This window comes from Delphinapterus leucas, chromosome 4 (assembly GCF_059928025.1).
Source record: "Delphinapterus leucas isolate spDelLeu-1000000601 "Yukka" chromosome 4, BTC_Dleu_Yukka2, whole genome shotgun sequence".
NCBI classification, from domain to species: domain Eukaryota; kingdom Metazoa; phylum Chordata; class Mammalia; order Artiodactyla; family Monodontidae; genus Delphinapterus; species Delphinapterus leucas.
The window spans coordinates 77,376,294-77,396,213 of NC_143132.1; the positions used below are offsets into that span (position 1 = coordinate 77,376,294).

The 19,920-nt window shown below is 36.0% G+C and overlaps 1 protein-coding gene across 2 annotated transcripts in view; it reads right to left on the bottom strand.

Annotated features, from left to right (window-relative positions):
- The window catches only part of IL1RAP (interleukin 1 receptor accessory protein), a 125,063-nt gene that overhangs the window by 30,645 nt on the left and 74,498 nt on the right, over positions 1–19,920 (bottom strand). For both annotated transcript variants that reach the window (XM_022569595.2, XM_022569585.2), the window contains exons 3-5: positions 16,173–16,458; positions 12,189–12,375; positions 1,051–1,216 (exon numbers count right to left, since the gene is read on the bottom strand). In XM_022569595.2, the coding sequence (XP_022425303.1) occupies positions 1,051–1,216; positions 12,189–12,375; positions 16,173–16,458 (639 nt within the window). The remainder of the gene's footprint in view (positions 1–1,050; positions 1,217–12,188; positions 12,376–16,172; positions 16,459–19,920) is intronic.

The window sequence follows — 19,920 nt, forward strand, 5'->3', positions numbered from 1 at the left end:
ACTCTGATATGCTGTCATTTTATTTTCTTTTTTATAAATTTTTTTATTTTTATTTATTCACTTTTGGCTGCACTGGGTCCTCATTGCTGTTCGCGGGCTTCCTCTAGTTGCAGCGAGCGGGGGCTACTTTTCGTTGCGGTGCACGGGCTTCTCATTGCGCTGGCTTCTCTTGCTGCGGAGCACGGGCTTTAGGCACGCAGGCTCAGTAGTCGTGGCTTGCGGGCTCCACAGTGCAGGCTCAGCAGCTGTGGCACATGGGCCCAGCTGCTCCGTGGCATGTGGGATGTTCCCGGACCAGAGCTCAAACCCACGTCCCCTTCATTGGCAGGCGGGCTCTCAACCACTGCGCCACCAGGGAAGCCCTGTCATTTTTAATACAGTGGGTGCAGTAGTATTTAGGGCTCTCCTCTAAATGCCACCTATCCTGACACTGGTTCTCTTGATTTCTAGGTCTGACGGGAGTCTGTTGACTCTGCCTAGACACTGTCCTTTCCACTTCTCTAGTTTCTCACCCCCAAAGAAAGCAATGGTTGAGCACTACCAGCAAATAGCTTCAGCAATCGCTACAGAAGTTCCAGTACATAAAAGACACATTTTACCTAATTCAAGTAAAATACTTTTTTTTGACAACAATATTAACTAATATTCATTGAGTTTCTACTGCTTGCCTGGAACTGCATTAGCATAATACGTATATTATTTCTAATATTCTGAACTATACTAAATGTTAGGTTTTTGTAGTCCTAGAGTACAGGCAAGTCATAGTGCTAATAAATGGCAATGGTATAATTTGAACACAGATATGTCCGCACTCTTTTCACTCTCCAAGCTGCCTTTACTTCATTCATCCACATATTCATTCAGTAGAACAATAGTTGTTAAATGCCTAGTATCTATGTGGAATTGCTGAGGCCTTGGGAATAGTGCGGTGAAGGTAAAAGATAACCCTCTTTTCTTTCAGAATTTACACACTTGTTTGTAATAAACTCTTAAGAGCCTAAACAAAAGTATTGCATTTTGTTGTGCGCACTTAAAACAAATCATGCTTACCTACTACCTTTACAGTCTGAGTCCTGGTGAGATGGAAGGTACGTCCATTTTCTGGATATGTAACAACACATGTGTAATCTCCATTATTTGAAACCATGGCTATGATAAAACTCAAGTTCATGCCTTCGGGTATTACATTATTAAAGTTGTGTACTTTATAACAGCCCTAAGAAGAAGTAAAGGAAAAGATGTTTACTATTTAGATACATGCATAGAAAGTATCCAAACAAATATATGCATACACACCTAACTTTGCACAGAATGTAGAAATATCTATGCTGGCTATACTTTTTACAAAACTATTTTGGTCATGTATTTGATGATGTTTCTGCAAAGAATGAATGCAGTAATTTTTATTATCATTTCTGCAAGAGGAAAATTAACATTCTTAACTGAAATATAAATTCAAAAGCACAAGCTTCCTGTCTCAAGATCTAGTATTCAAATTCTGGGAATTCCAAGTTAATAGTAAAGCAAGATTAAAGTTTCAAAAAGTGATTAAGGCAACTTAAGTAAATGTATACCCTGCTACTTAAAGAACAATTTTTTTCATTTTTCTGTGTTTTTTCACTGATCATGTTAATTCAGAAATACAGTCACTCTGACAAACTAGGCACTGTTGTAGATGTCTGGTTTTGGCATTCTTGATCATTCTGTGAATCATTGTATCAGTTATTTCCAAACTTCTTTGTTTTTCTTCTACTTATCCCATTTTTTTAGTTGAATAGTACAGACTCCAGAATTTAAAAATAAAATATATTTTATGAGTCTTACCAGAGTTAAGAGTTTATTTGTGTTCCAACTCATATTTTCATATAACTATGTTTTTTTTTTAATTTTGAGGTTAAAATATCTCATTCAACATAACTAGAATCCTGTTTTGAATCTCTCAGCCCCACTAATTGGCTATATCATTTTACTTTTTTCTTTTCAAGAAAAAAATCAATACATCATATTTGACAAAAATATGCATTGAACATTTACTTTTAGAAAAACTTGTGTTTGTCTTTTAAAAATCAATACTTCATCTATGACAAAAAGAATTGGGTCCTCTTGATCTTTAATATTCTGGAAGTCTATTACCAGGTTGTACTTTCAATTTCCTGTGTTCACATATTTAACTTTAATTCTTGTATCCTCAAGGTTTTCTTACTTCAATTCCTGGAGCATGTGTTTTGAAATATGACAGTTACACTAAATGGCACATTTTGTAATTCCTTGTCACAGGAAATAACACCTTTTAGGAATAGTGCTAAACTTTTGATTCATGGAGATGATCATCAAGAGGACAATGACATACACTCAGTTATTTTTCTGAATACAATTTATCCTGTTTTGATAAGCAGTGACTCTAGAAAATTGTCACATCAGCACAATATTTTAATACTCTAAGGTTATTACAAGGTATAAGGCCATAAAGCCCTGTACTCCTCTAATAAATTCATGCCAGATTTGGTTTAACTTGAGTTTAGACTATCTATAGAACTCTATTTGATTTTTCTGGAACCTTTCATTTAAACGGTTCAAAGCTATTTGCCTCTTTCATGTGTTAGCTTAGCTGTTCTTAAGTCCTTGTGAAGTAGACAGATCAGACTAAATATGCCCTAGTTTTCAGGTGGAAAAAAATGAGATAGATAAAGAGATATTCTAGGTAACACAGTGCAGAGCTAAAACTCAGTTTTTTACACATCTGAGTCAAGGTCTTTTACTAGCTTCTTAACCAAGAATGAACACCAGTTTTCATCCATTACTTGAGGCTGAAAAAATTATACTGAGACCTGTGCTTAGGTATACTCCATTATTACATCTAATCCTTATTCCAAACTTAGCAAATTTGGAATGCTCTTATGTCCATTTTATAGATGAAAATACAAAGGACTATAAAGGTTAAGCGATTGCCGTTATCATAGAGCCAAGCAGTGTCAGAGCTGGAATTTAAACCTAGATCTACGTGTTTTGTAGCCCTGGCTCTTAATCCCAACTGACACTGTCTCACACTACACTGTGGTCCTGACCTATCTGGGGCCAGCCCCAGTGTTAATAGTGTGATGTGACTCTTATATGAGGCTGATTCTTACAATTAGTGGTACACTGGAAAAGCATACTTTTCAGTATGAGAAGTTAGCTATTAATACTAAACTTGTCAACAGTACTTCTTAATAAAATGTTAAAAAAACCTTTTTTTTTACTCACCAAATATCATTTATGTAAAAACTATTTCAAACACATCATTTTAGGAGTCATAGTATGTGCTACAAATATAAAGAAATGTTTCTGACTCAAAGTCTTCTCATTCATTCATTCACCCTTGAGTATTAATCAATAAACCACATGCCAGGCACTTTTTGAGGTTCCGAGAGTACAGCACTGAATAGAACAAAGAATCCACCCTCATGGGCTTATCATTAACAGAAAAATGGAATCTGACACATCTAAATAGCAAGGAAAATGTTATAATACAGGTGTGTGTTGATCTCTTGCCAGCTCCCCCTTTCTCTTCACCTTATTCCAGACTCTTGAGGATGAACTTGAAATTTGGGCTGGATGTGCCTAAGACTATCGTTGGGCCTATGTGTCAGTGCTGTAAGTCAGGTTCTGTGGGATTTTCTCTTCTTTCCATAAGGTAGGATAAAAATGTAGGCCAAGGACAGGTTTTGCTTGGAGCTGATTTGTCTAGAAAATTATTTCAAATTGAGGAATATTCCATAAAGAGTAATGGAAAACTTTGGGGTCTAATCTACTATTCAGAAAAATCTGACCATGAAAAATTAAATTAACTAAAAAAAAAAAGAAAAATAATTAAAAGCTATTAGACTTATGTTAGAAAAGGAAACGAAGAAAATATTTTACATTATAAGTGTTTATGTATGTGGTAAGGGTAGCTTCAGGGCATTGTTGAACTATAAATACCCATTAACCTTAGTCTGTAGTATCTGATGAGCTCTCTCTACTTCTTATAAGCAGCTGTTTCTCTAGGCCCTTCATGGGCCTAAGACACAAAGGGCACTTTTAAACATAATAAACTATTCCTGAAAATAAATCCTGCAAACTTTTTGATGATTTGAAAATCATTTACTTGGAATCCAGGAAAAAAAAAAAAAGATATGAACAAAGATCTCAATACCCAAAGAATAATAAAAACATGTTTCCAAATATAAGAAATGGGTTAACAGTAAGTGGGTTCCACTATGAAGCAAACACTTGTTTGACCAGAAGACAAGTCATTCATTTAGTTGAGCCATCAGTTCCTCATTCTGAATTTAAAAGAGAGAAGTTAAATAGGAGAGCAACTTTTCAACCACATAATGGTAGCCATGGCAACCTACCGCAGTATATAGGTAAAGCACAGCATAAGAAATGATTTTGAGATCTTTGAGAGGAAATAAATCATGTGGTGAGGTACGGGGTGTGGGTGAGGGGATGGCATGACTAAATAAGAACAAATATGCCCATTCAGTAAACCTACAACTTTTAAAGAACTATGTTAAGGCACAAGGATGGAAAAGACACAGTTCTTAACCTGTAAGTAAGCAGTCTACTAGAGGATTGCAACAAATGCTGTGAAAGGCATGTTGGGGTGGGGAAGTGGAGGAAGAAGACCAAACAGAAAACATTTAGAAACTCTTCGTGGAGAAAGAAGATCTGCACTGGATCTTAAAGGATGTGTAGATTATTAACAGTTATTCAGGAGGAGGGCAGACACGGAGAAGGACGCTCCAGGGACAGGAAAAAGTGTAAACAACTTCCCTTCACTCTTATAGCGTTTTGCCCTCCATGTTAGTACTTAACTAACTTTATTATAGTGACCTCTTTTCACTTATCTCTTTCTCCAGAACATTTACTTCTATGGGGTAAAGTGGTCGGGCGGGTGGATGAGTACTCTATCTGCATAGCCAGCTACTTGCCCAATACTGGACACATGGTAAATGCTCAATACATTGGTGTTGCATGATTAAAAATATAAACTGAACCAGAGAAGCAAAGACATAGACATGGAGCTGCAAGCTCATGTGGTATGCAAATGATAATGAAAAGGTGAGTATATAGACTTATAAGACATGGGATGGGTGAGTTGTAGGATGGGTGGGGAAAGTGGAAGTAAGGATACAAAGAGTTAAACTGAGATATGAGGTTAAAACAGTTAGAAATATCTATTGACATTTTTGCTTCCAAGATTAAGTTGTTATAAAATACACCACACTTGTTCACAAAGACTCATAAGAGTTTTATACATCAGTCACTTTCAATGAGCAGAACTATGTCATGCATAGACACAGCTGAACTGTATCTATGCGATAGATACTTACGAAATCTCCCCTATGTGTCAGGCACTGTGTTAGAAGCTGGGCATACAGTAAGTAGCCAGTAAAAACAGAAATGGCCCTTATTTCCATGGAATTTTCTAGTCCAGTCTAATTCATTCAATTATTTAATCAATTCCTAAATATAAAGTATATTGGCTCAGTTTTGTGATATGCACTTGATAGTCAAGGGAAAGCAAAGGAGAGAAGTCACTACTTAGTACAGAAGAGAGAAATGCAATCATTATAGTAACAAAGATGCTATGCAATCATTATAGTAACAAAAATGAGATATAAATTAAGTGCTGTCAAAATGTAGAGTGGGTGATTCACTCAGCCTAACTGAACCTCAAGGTTTCACAGATATCTGAACTGAGTTTCAGTTTAAAAGATGAATCTTAGGTCCTCAGAAGCCCTGAAATTACATGTAGAATGCTATGTGTATATATGCATATATACATAATTAAATATGTATAGTTTGGAAAGAAAATATGGAATTAAATATGTATATTAAATTAAATGTGTATAGTTTGGAAAGAAGATATGATACTCACTTCCTTCATACCAAAGGTTAAAAATCATTATATAGGGACTTTAGGAAAAGGGAGGAGATAAAGAACCAAACTAAGCTGTCAGATCAAATTGAAACAAGCACTTTAAAAATAAAGTCTATTAGATAGACCTTGGACTAACTTTCCAACCATATGTGCTATGCCAACAAGAAGGCCAAGCCTGGCACTGTTTCAGAAATGTGCTTTCCTAATGGCACTTTGTCAGAAAAAGCAAAGAATTTCCTATTTTCTGAGAGAGATTTATAAACAATACCTGAACAATTCTGCTTAATTTCACACTGAAAATTAAAGGTGGATGTAAAATACCAATTTCAATGATCACACTGAGGACAAGGACAACCAGCTTTTTGAAAACTGATATCCAGAATGGTATCTACTCTGCTAAAGAGCAATTGAGAGCATTTCAGCAGCTGCTATAAATGCAACATCCAAAGCACCCAATAAAGTGGTCCCTCTGATCCTTAGTAAGAAGGGGAAAACTGACTTTGTTTTTATAAGTGTCTTTAGGAAAAATAATTCCAATACCTAATTATAACAATGAGAAAGAGAAATAATCCAGTAATATGAATGTTAAGATGGCTCGCCATATTTTAAAGCTCAGTTCTTTGAATATATTTCATAATAATAGTAAAAACAACAACAAGATCACGCTTACCTGTGTCCTTACTACTATATATTTGGAAGACCCTGTGAATAAACAGGCAGCCTCCAATTTATATACATGTTGTGTTCCAGAAGCTCTTTTAGAAGCTGGCTATTTGAAATTCAGTAAATCACTTACAAACCATGTTTTGCTTTCCAGGCTGGTTACAAACCCTGGCTTACTCAACAAACATTTACTGAACATCAATTTGACTCACAGGATTGTTGAAGTAGAGAACTGTGAATTCTGGGCGCTGAATGAAGAAAACCATGCCGTGCAGAAGACAGAATGAGAGAAGAGAAGACATGCAGAGGAAGAATGTTCAATCCTGCCCCATTAACCTAAGATTCTAAAATACAAACTTCAGATTTTCTGTTCCCTCCAATCTCAGCTTTTCTGCGCGCCTTATGATTTTTCCAGGGCTCTCTTTTCACAGGTTTCCTTATGTTCCGCAGTCCAGCCTACAACCCAATCTGTGTTCAAAGATTGCTCTGCCCTTCAAAGTGCCCTACCCCCCAGAAGTAAAGACTAGACCACCCTCTCTGTGCCATTTCTGGAGACCATAGGTCTTGGAACCACACAGAACTGGCCTGAAATTCCAGATTCTCCTATTATCAGCTGGATTATTTTGAGCAAATTATATAAGATAATGTAAAAGTCTGGGCTCTTGATACAGATTGCATAGTGCTGAATCTTGGACAAGTCACTCAACCGCTCTACACCTCAGTTTCCTTGACTACAAAACGGAGAAAACAAGAGAGTCCACCTCACGTTGAGATATCGATAATGAGTGAAATTATTAAAGCATTTAGAAGAATTACTGTGCTCAATAAATGTGAACTATTATTGTTTATGTCTCCAAACATCTGTTTCCGAATCTATACAAGGATGATATCTACCTTGAAGGATTGTGATGAGTATTACATATGATAACATTTAAAGTACATAGCACAATGTATTGCACTAGTAAAATGCAAGAAATGTTAGTTTCCTTTTCCTTCTTTCAATTCATCAGTTTTCATCCTTCCGCTAACAGGGAAGCAAATTCTGCTGGAACTGATTAATGTGTCTTTTAACTCTCATAGAGTTATTTGTATTACTAAAAGAGACCATTTCTACAATGTCAAAGTAGGGAAAGAGGACTACTGTAGGAGGGTCAAATACCTTGGTGGATGCAGGGAGTGACTGTAGAAGGTGGAAAGCAAAAAACAATAGCAGCATTGCTACACAGTGATAGGAAAATGCAGCTACCAAGAACCATTATTTTGTTCCCAACATGGAAGCACTCTTAGGAGTAAAGGTGTCAATTACCAAAACGTAAAGAAATGAAAAGCAGTATAACACACATCCATAGCAACCTTTTCATAATCAGAATATAGAAAGGATGGCTGGTTACTGGTTATCCTCTTTAGTCATCTGCACATTGTTGGTTATCTGCCATGGTGATGGTTTTACCACCATGACTTTTTTTTCTTGGTCTTCTTTCCAGGCTTTGTGCTTTCACTCACCCCATAAACATTCTCTCCAGATTTTTATCTTAGCCCTTTCCTCTTCTCACTTTAGTTTGTCTTCTTAAGGGCTTCAACTATCACATAGATGTATCCAATTCTCTGTCTCCAGCTTTGATTTTTTTTTTTTTTTATAAGCTCCGTACCCATACACATGTAGCCACTACTTATTGGTCACTGCCACCTAGATGTCACACAGATAAATCTAACTCAGTATGACATGATCTAAATTCATTACTTGATCCCCAAACCTGTTCCTCCTCTGCTATTTCATACCTTGGTTAATAGCACTGACATCAGTCCAATCAGGAAAACCAGAAGTCTGGGAATCATTGGAGATACAGAGATGGATATGGCATAACTTTGCCCTCAAGATATAGTCAATCTCATAGAATACCTGCATGTAAATGTGTCCCTCTTATTAAAACCAACAATAAATTCTCTTTGACACTCTTGTAGAACTTTGAATTCTACTTTTTGATAAGAACAGGAATTCTTATTTATAAATTTGTTTGAATTAAACTGAGATCCTTTGGGACTATGTTGGGGAGGGCACATATCACATTCATTACCGTGTACCCACCAGACCCCAGATATATTGCATTGAATACAGTTGATCTTCAACAAGTATGTATTGAATATATGCATGAATAAATGGTTATAAAACAATAAAGGAAGTGAAAAGTGACATTGAAACAGTTACAAATAAATAGCTAATTGAGGGTATATGAGGGAAAATTTATTTCAGCTGGAGAGTACAGGGAACATTTTACAAAGGTGTAGAATTTGATTTGTTCTAAAGGAGAAAAAGAGGATGTTCCAGGCAGAGGGAATACATGAGGAAAAAGAGGAGAAAATAATAGAATATGTATAAAAGTAAAATTCTTTTTTCAGACCATAAAGTATTCAAAATATAGAAAAAGTGAATAGGATCTCATTAGAAACGAGAGACCTTGTTGCAGATAAATAGATGAACATAATTTTTTAACCAGAAGACATATTACACTTATTGATGTCAAATTGTTAATATAATTCTTTTAATCCTTTTTACTATGGAAAAGTACAATCATAGAATAAACAATGATCCCTGTACCCATATCTAGAGTCAAAAGTACCAATTCAGGCTATGTCTTATTTCATCTATACCCACTCACTGCATCCCAATATTATTTCAAAGCAAATCACAGACATTATACAATTTAATTTGTAAATATTTCTGTGTGTACTTCTAAATGACAAGACCCCTCCTGAAAACATAACGACATTACCATTATCATGATTTAAAAAGTAATAATAACTTATTGATATCATCAATATTCTGTCTGTGTTCATATTTCCCTGACTTTCTCATAACATGTTTCATAGTTTGTTTGAATAAAACATGATCCACTTAAGGTCCATACATTGCAATTGGTTGTTATATACCTTAAATCAGTCTCCTCTACCTCCCCTTCCTTTCCTACCATCTCCCTTCCTCTTAATCATTTTACTATAGAATGAAGCATATATGAAAAACACTCAAAACATATGTGTGAGTTAATGAATTAGTATAAAGCAAATACTTTTAAAACCACCACTCAGGTCCAGGAATAGAACATTACCAGTCACCCTTGAAAGCCTTCCACATGCCCCATGTCAATCACACCTTCTTTACTATCCCCCAAAGTAGCAACTATCTATACCTTCATAGTGAAGTCACTTCCTTGTTTTCATGTACGATTTTATCACTCATATATGTCCTTAGATACTATATTCTCATCCACTCTAGTGTTTTAAATGTTTTACGATTCTTTTAATCTATACATTCCCACTCTATGCTTTTCTTTTTTTGCAGTTTATCTGTTGACTAACACAAGACATTTGGCCTGTAGTGTGTCTCACAATTTAGATTTTGCTGATTGCAAACTCATGGTGCAGATCAATACATTCCTCTGTTCTCTATATTTTCTGCAAAATGGCAGCAGGATCCAAAGGTTTTATCAGACTCAGATTGAATCCATTTGGCACAATTATAGGTAATACTGTGTTCTTTCATCAGAAGAAAAGTGGCTGTTTCTCTCCTTATGATATTAACAGTCAATGATGCATAATGCTTAGATTTAGTAATTCATTGGGGTTTGCAAAGTGATTATATACTTTTATAAAAATACACTTCCCTGCACTATGTCATTACTCAATATATCAATACATTTCTTATAGAAAAGGCAGAATAAAATCTTGGCTTTTTTTCACCTTTATTTACCGGTTTTCAAGGTAATGTTTTTATTTCCTATTCTCATCCAAATGTGGCCATATTTTGAAATATCATTATGAACTTATGGATTTAAATTTAATTCATGAGATTCGACCTATTGCAATTAATATCCTTACTAAAGTTTAAATTGTTCCATCTTTGGCTGATGGAAAACTCTTAAAGTTGGCTCCCTAGGTCACTTCATTAATGGCTTAAACAGAGACAGATACTAAAATTTTCAACTAGGATTGTAGAATTGTCTATTTCGTCTTTTAATTTTGTCAACTTTTCCTTCATGTATTTTGAAGCACTGTTATTAAGCATATATACTTTTTTATTATTTTCATGCCTTCCTGATGAGTTTACCCTTTTATTATTCTAAAAGTCCTTTCTATCTCTGATAACATTAATCATCTTACAGTCTATTTTATATGATATTGGTATATCCATTCTAACCTTTTTATTTTTATTCATCATTTATTTTTTATCAAAATTTTTTCTCCATTCCACTTTCTTTTAATCTTAAGGCATTATTTGTTGTGTTCATTTTCTGTTTGCTCCTCTTAGTTTAGATTTATTTCTGAAATAATTAATTTTCTTCTAAGTTTTTACTGAGTGGTATAATTTCTGGAATTTTCTAATTTTTATTTGTTATTCTCTCTCATCTTGCATCACTTCTTAATGTCTTTGTGCCAATTTTTGAAACAGTAGGTTGCAATAGGTCGTTCTGGAATGCTTTTTTTTTTTCTATAGAAATGTTATTCTGCTTCTTATTCTTCTTTTTTCTTATAGCTTCGAATGGGATTTTACCTTGATTCTTTTTGTTGCTCATTATTATGTAAAACTAGTTTTTCTGACCTTTATGATTTGGCAGGATTTTCCAATTTCACAGAGATCCTTCTTCAAAACTACAGTCTTGAGATTTCCTGATTCTGTTCGGCTCCTCCATTCTCAGCAGGTTCTCCTTCCTTCGTCTACATTACCCTGATCCTGTTTATTTTGATTCCACTCCTAGCAGTTTTTCCTCAGTGTGGGTGGTTGTTTTTCAGAGTTCCGAGGCACTAGAACTATTCCAATTCCTTCAAAATGTCTTGCTATAGGCTGCTTGGACTCACTCTCTATTAGAGAGCAAAATTTTGGCTGCTATTCTCAAATTGCTTCACCCACTGGCTTTTTGGGGTTTCTCCTCTTCCTGAGCCTGCCAGATGCCATATTATTTCCATCAGCTTCCTTCTCTATAGACTCTGATTCTATATGGGTTGTACTGGTGATTTATCTCTTATTTTACTGAAAGTGATTCTTATGGATAACTTGTCACTGAGTTTTGTTTTAAATGTTTTTCAGGAGTTTTTGGCTTTGGCTCAGGTGGATATTTGAAGAGATTAGAGAACTATGCTGCTGCCCCAAGTGTCATCTTCCAACACTTTCATATTTTGATTAAATACTTTCCAAAGCTCTCAGATGTGTAATAGGCCACAGATCGACCGTGCCCACAAAGGAAGGCAAACGTGAAAACACATACAAATAATCAAATACACTACTTATTAACCAAAGAGCTGAAATTCACCAGATGAATTAGCAGCTTCTGACTTCATTCAGCAGTGAGTAGAAGTGGGCAATATTTCTCAAATTGTATTTCACAGGAAGTTAATAGAAATAAGGTAGTTCTGGTAGTCCAGTGAATGTAATTTAAGACATGGTGGGTTGAGGCAAAGCATCTCCACCACTTCCTTTAAAATGGTACAAAGTGAGGAAGCAGTAAAAGATTTGTATAAAGTTATTAAGGAGGAAATGATGATGAGAAAAATCTCAGTTTCTATATTAACTCAACAAATAATCATTGTCATTTTAGAGAGGGTAAATGCCCTCTAGTTTGCTTACCATATACCAAGTGATGGTTGGCTTGACACTAGAAGGAAAAAATCCATCGATGTTTGGACAAGTGATCTTCTGAACACCATATTCTAAATATAATCTATGCACTGGAAGTTTCATGGGAGAATTGAAGCAGCTATCTTTTTGAACCACTTCCAGAGGAAATGCAACTTTGCTGCAATATGTAGTGTTCCTGAAAAGAAAAATATGCAATGAATGGGCAGTCTCATTTGCATTTGTTTTGATGCAGCAAACACATTAAAGTGAGCTAAGTGAAGTACTGCTGTGTATTGAGACTTTATGTATATATTAAGTTCATGTAACAATTAAACGTGTTATGGAGGTATTTTCTATAACAACTGACACAACAGAATAAAAACAGACACAGTTAGCTACTATTGATAAACTATTTAGATTTTTAGATATGTTCCTAAACATACATGTGTATGTGTGTGTGTATATTCATATATATAATGTTTAATTTTACCCTTAAAACATTCTTAATAACACTCAGTACTGGTAAGGCACAGGTAAGAACAGCATATAAACTCATGGTTGGTAATGGTGTAAACGAGTTCTGGAAAATTAAATATGTTTCCGAAAACATTTTTAAAAGCCTTAGCCTTTGCCCTTGTAATCTTATTTCTGGAGATTTTTTCACATGATAGATGTAGGAAAAGTGAGAATAGAGAGAGCACATGATCAAAACTGCCCATCCTGTGCTATATCAGCAAGGAAGATATTGGAATCAGTAGAAAAACCTATGAAAAGGAAGACTGTAAAAAAAAAATCATGGTACAACCATCCAAAGTTATTGTACACATATATAAAAAAATCAAGCATGAAGGAAAAAACTAACAAACACATAAAACATGTTAAGATGGCTGGGGAGGGACTTCCCTGGTGGTCCAGTGGTTAAGACTTCGCCTTCCAGTGCAGGGGTTGCGGGTTTGATCCCTGATCGGGGAGCTAAGATCCCACGTGTCTTGTGGCCAAAAAAACAAAATATAAAACAAAAGACATTGTCAATAAAGACTTTACAAATGGTCCACATCAAAAAAAAAAAATCTTTAGAAAAAGAAAAAAAAAAGATGGCGGGGAACTGTATTTATACCTTTAATGTTTGTGTAAGTCATTTCATCTGCCTGGAGGGTTCTTCTTTTCCCATCACCCTACCTTTCACATGGAGGTCTATGTCATTCTCTACACACCCCATATCTAAATTAGGACTCTTATCGTCTCAGCACCTTGGACAATTCCTTGACTGAATTTATCATAGTTCAAACAAAGTCACGACCATATGTGTTTTCTTTTATTTCTGGCATCTAGTGCAGTGCCTAAACTTTCAGTAGGCACTGAATAAATATTTGTTGGATACATGGAATATATATAAAACTGTATTACATATAGGAAAACAATAAAGGGAGTATAGATAATAAAAATAAGTGATTTTTTAGGGTGATATGTAAATGGGTCATTCATTGTCCACCCCTTTTTGTGATTTCTATTTAAGACATATTATATACTCAATAACTCATGAATTAAGACTAAATCCAATGGAAAGTGTGGGAGAATTCATTACCCTCCCCAGGATGGGAGGAGAGAGTGTTTAAGGATGACTTATGACAATGGTAATAAGGTGGAAAGGGAGAGTGGCAGGCACAATCTTTACCTACAGATAACAAAAGGTCTTCCAAGTAGAAGTATCCTATAGGTGGAAGTTATAGAAGGTAAATTTCAGCTTAATAAGATACATTTCCTGACTATAAAATCAAGTGATGAACAATGAATGGACTGACATTTCCAGCTCTGTAAGTCAAATCTGGATGTTATCTTAATAGAGGTACTGAAGCAAGAATACAAGCAGTAAAATCCTAGAGGATGAATCTTAACTTTATTTTCTTAATGACATCAGGCCTATGATTTCACATGGTTCAGTTTAAGGTCATTCTCAGTTTAGGAATCACCATAGGACAATGGGAAGCTTCTGGTACCCCCACCAGATAAGTTTAATTCAAATTTTCTTTAGAAGATAGGCAGACAGGTAAACTGAAGAGATGGCAATCTGGAAATTGATAAATAATACTAAAGGTATACTCAGGCCTAGACAGTCATGAGCCCTGTTCCTGTAATATAAAAGAAGGCTGGAAAAGTTTGGAGGAGAGCTCTAAAGAAGTAGTGGGTTGCTAAGGAAAAAAAAAAAAAAGAGAGATACTGAAGCACTAGAATGCATAGTAGAGACCAAGGTCAACCAGAAAGCTACTGATGACCCTTCCCCAGGTATTTGCCAAGGTGTATGTGTGAAATGTTACTAGATTAACAATTGCCAAAGATGAAAAGGAGCTCAAAGAACATTTAGGCCAGCTTTCTCATTGTGTGGGTATAGATACCAAAGCTGTATTAGGGCATAAACAATGGACACATGCGTATTGCAGGCTCCTTGGAAGCTCACATCCCAGTCTAGAGTTCACTCCAACAAAATTAAATAGAAGGGGTAAAAGCCTCAGAAGGGACTTAAAAGGTTACAAGGGACTCCCAAAGCCACAGTGATCAATATGCTTTTTTCTGTGATAGAGAAGTCCTTTCTCACTAAATCGGAACATTGTTTAAATTTATCAAAACATAGTCATAGTTCTCCATCAGAGAACAGTTATAACATCCATGAGAGACAAGGAGCATTCAGAAGAAGGTCTGGGCTTACTTATTATTCTGTTATGTTCTTCTGTTATTGTTATGTCATCCAGCTCTATCACTATGGGCTGAATTGTGTCCCCCACGCCAAATTCATACGTCGAAGTTGAATACCTTAGAATGCGACTGTATTTGGAGATAGGTCTTGAAAGAGGTAATTAAGGTAAAATGAGGTAATATGGGTGGGCCTTAATCCAATATAACTGATGCTCTTATAGGAAGAGGAGATTAGGACACAGAAGACACAGAGGTGAAATGATGTGAAGACATGGAGAGAAGATGTCTATCTACAAGCCAAGGAGAGAGGAATGAAACTAACCCTGTTGACACCTTAATCTTGGAATTCTAGCCTCCAGAATTATTAGAAAACATATTTCCATTGTTTAAGCCACCCAGTCTCTGGTATTTTGTTATGGAAGACCTAGGAAAGCCAATGTACTATTAAATAGTAGGAAACTATCTTTAAAAAAAAAATTCACAACCCAGATGGGAGTTTAAAAAATAAAATAAAGCCTGGAAGCTAAAAAGGGACCTCAGGAAAAAAAGTAGCCAAAGTACTAAGCCTTAAAATGGTTATTTTTCAGAAGGACCCTCAATTTTTTCAAGGTTTTTTTTTTTTTTTCCAGAGGAAAAATAAAATTAATCTGTTGTAAAAGGAAAGTTGGTATATTGTGAAGTAAAATGCAAAATGTACATGAACTTTCAGAAAAAAAGTGGATTTGAAAGAAATTTTGCAGTAATGGTAGGGTGCTTTGGATTATACTCTTAGATTCCCAGAGATCTGGTATTCATTTGCTTTTTAGGGGAATTTTGGTGGAAAAGTTTGAAAAGCACTGTTCTAAGTATATTTAATGCCTCTCAGATATTCTTTCTTTGATATGGCATCCTGAGGCTTTATTTGTGCTAGGTACTTAAAAAGTTGCCAAGAATAACAGATATGAATGGGTTCTACTGCCTACCCTGTTCATTGTCCAGGGAAACGGATATACCTTCAGGTGAGGCAGACTTGGAGGCAGATTCATGTCAGGCAAAGGGAAGAAACGAACAAGCCTCCACCTCTAGACAACCCCGATGTATGTCAGGTTTGAAAAGGAACCACCTATTGACAATGTTCTCAGAAGCTCAACCATTTTCTCTGCACATCTCTTTCAGCTAACCTCAGCTAAGCCAATGAGGTGAAGTGTAAATCTCTCTACATGCTTCCTTCTTCCCCTTCCCGCCTTCACAGCCCATGCATCGTTTGGAAAACGGTTCAGGAACGAAAGGGAAAAGAGAAAGTCACCATAAGGGTCAGGCTACCTTAACATGCAGGTATAGTTGCCTGTGTCATTGAGGAGTGTGGGCCGGAACCAGAGCACATCTTTCTCCTTACTAATGCGGTTCTCAGGGAGGCGGAAGTTAATCGGCTCCTCAAGGTCCCGGTCCTGCCTTGTCCAATACCAGATCAGAGTAAGGCCTGCTGAATGGGCTGTACTGTAGTTATATTTCAAGAAGTGTTCAAAGAGTGGGCACTTGATACGAGCTGGCTCATCTTCGTACACTTGGATCTGCCTCATGGTATCTAGTCCCCAGTCATCACAGCGTTCTGGAACAGTCAAAAAGAAAGAAAAGGCAGAGGAGTCATCTCATCTCCAGAGAACACACCTTCTCTTTAGGATACCGCAGTATTTTCCGGACCCTCCTCTCGGGCCATATTCATTAGCCTCTTTCTAATAAATGCATGTAATAGACAGCTGTGGTGTGAGGAGAATTCCCCTCATTCATTTATTAGCTTTTGACTATCCATTGGATAACAGTGTGATCTGATAGCTTGATCCTGTTGAACCCTACAAGGTATGGGGTAGAATCTCACCTGGAAAAGAAATCATGTACTCTTTCACTCCTCCGGGGACAAAAGAGGTTCTGAGGAGAAGATTATAACTGAAATGGCAACCCTCTAAGATTCCCAGTTCTCCCCTGGTCTTCACTGTCCAATAGCAATAAAATGCAAGCCACATAGTTAATTTTAGGTGTCCTAGTTGCCACATTAAAGAAATAAAAAGCAGGTAAAATTAATTTTTATAATGTATTTTGTTAAACTCGATATATCCCAAACATCCCAAATATTGATAAGCTATTTTACACTTATATTCTTTTTTTTTTTTTTTTTGCGGTACGCGGGCCTCTCACTGTTGTGGCCTCCTCCGTTGCGGAGCACAGGATCCGGACATGCAGGCTCAGCGGCCATGGCTCACGGGCCCAGCCACCCCGCGGCATGTGGGATCTTCCCGGACCGGGGCACGAACCCGCGTCCCCTGCATCGGCAGGTGGACTCTCAACCACTGCGCCACCAGGGAAGCCCCTATATTCTTTTTTTGTAATAACCCTTCAAAATTCAGTGTATTTTACACTTACTGCACATATCAATTTGGATTAGTCATGTGCGTCTACTGGTATTAGATTAGACAGCCAAACTGACTACAATACACAAGAAAGCTTCCTAGTAAATAAGAGACCACATGTAGTAGAGCTGAGGCACCCTTGCTGACAGCTGCACCCTCCAGAAGCACAGCTGTCAGACGTCTCTACAGCTGACCAAAGACATAAGAGCAAGCTCAGCCTGTATCACCAGAACCACCCAGAAAACCTATAGACTCATGAGCAATAATACATGTGTAATAAATTAAATGAAGTTTATGATCGTTTGCTAGGCAACATTTTGGGCATAAGCAGAGAGCTAACAGAATAACTAAATTAGTGACTAATTTTGATAAAAGCAAAGCATTTGAAGCTTTATGACTTACAAAATGTTTTGTAAGTAAGTAATACATTTCTAAGTAAGTAATAGACCTCTGGGAAAGCTAACAAACTGACTTTTCCAAGAATCAACAAATTTCCATTGTTTACAATTTCTGTGCTTCATTCAGAAACATGTTTTAAAATCCAATACACAAGAAAGAACTGGAAAGATCAAAGTGTTGTTCACATTAATACGAATTGATAATAAAATAGTTTTTATTAAACATCTATCATAACGTTCTTTAAATATATTTTCATTAAAACTGCATAGTTGCAGAATTAGCTCCTTCAGTTAACAGCAAGTTATAACCATAGTTTTTTCAGTTAAACATGTCAGATTGAATACATGCATCCAATTTCACTCCTTTATGAAACTCCACTAAAGCTAAAATAATTTTCAAGACGTAAACCCAAGTAATAGCAATAACAAGAGGAAAGATAATAGCAACATCAAATGGACAAGTGGTGACCAGCTTAGCACATTTAAAACGAAAAATCCTAAATGAAGAGGGGAGAGCTGGAGAACAAACCAATCTGCAATGCAGAATGCAGAGAAAACCCAGGAGGAGAAACTGTCAGTATCAAGATAAGTAATCACTAGTACCATACACTCCATATTTCTGGGTTCTCTTACTAGGCATATTGTAAGATTGTACTTTTATGCCCCTCTGAAATAAGGGGATGCCATGTGACTCACTTTGGCCAAAATGATGTACTGAGCATCACCTGTGTTGAGTGTTTTAAGGGCCAGAGTATATTTCACCATGCTTCCTTTTCTTCTGCCTTAGCAAATATGAAAGCACAGACTTGGAGACTCCTTTAGCTTGGTTCCCTTGGTATGGATGACACACAGCAAAGCTTTGCTATTTTAAGTCATAGAGAATTGGGATTTGCTTACTACCAATATGAATAATCTATCCTATCCTGGCAAATGCAATCAGATACCTTAAAAATAAGCACATAGGTGGGACAGTAAAATAAGGAGAACTGGATGAACGCTATGTCAAAAAGTGACATCTTTGGTTCCAACCCCACCCTCCTAGCACTCAGGAACATTTCCCACTGCACTCTAAGGATAGGAGCAGCCAGACCTTTACTCTCCAGGCAGGAGAATGAATGAATCTTCTCTAGAAAATCTGACTACTTTCAGAAGAAAGATCTAACAATCTTAGTATCAGGATTGTTTTTTTTTTTTAAACAACTTGTACAGCCATATCATCATATCATCCAATAGAAAAGCTCAAGGTTAACAAGTCCCACATTCACATTTAGAATTTTTAATCAGCTTCTTAGTCACTTCTTCTTAAATATGAACAAACAGCCCCAGGAGACATCTGAGAAAAATCTCTACTATAAAAGGTAACATCCAAAGAAACATTGTAAAAGAAAATTTGATAAAACCAAGATTATTCAAGGAAAAGTAATCTTTTAAAAGAAAAACAAACAACTATCATTAACATACTCAGAGAGATAAGGAAACTTTTATATTCATGAAGCAAGAACAGAATGATATAGGAATACTCAGAGAAAGAAGAAGCTTATAAAATTAAAAACATGATTGAAGAAAGGTAAAATTTAATAAATGGTTTATTTAGAAGTTAAATTTGAGAATTTTCTAAAAAGTAGAGTAGAAAGAAAAACAGAAAATAGAGAAGAAAGTTAGACCAGTCCACGAGTCTCAACATCTCAACAGTAGGATCCCCAAAAGAAAGAAAATAAAAAGAAAACTCTCCATTAAATAATTCAAAGCAAAAACAAATCTCAGAACTGAAGTCATAACCTTCTAAATTAAAAAGATCTGTCAATTACCCCAACACAGTGGATGAAAACAGACTTACACCACAAAAATATTTTTTAAAACTGTGGAAAAAGAAAAGATTATATAAACTACCAGCGAGTAAGAAAGAGGAAAAAAATAGTCACATACAAAAGACTAGGAATCAGAATGGCTTTGCAACTCTCAAAAACAAGCCTGGAAACTAGAAGATAATGAAGCAATGCATCTAAAGGAAATTTATTTGCAATCTTGAACCTTAAACCCAACAAAACAATAACGTGCGAGTGACATTTTCAGACACATAAAGACTCAGTAATTTTAAATCCTATGTGCTATTTTTTCAAGAAGCTTCTGGGAGATTTGTGCCAACAAAATGAGAGAAAAAACAAGAAGAAGGAAAACAGGAGATCAAGGAATAGGGGATGCAATTAAAGAGAGAGGGGAAGGGATTCCCAGAATAACAATGCAGGATATCCCAGGAAAGCAGCTATG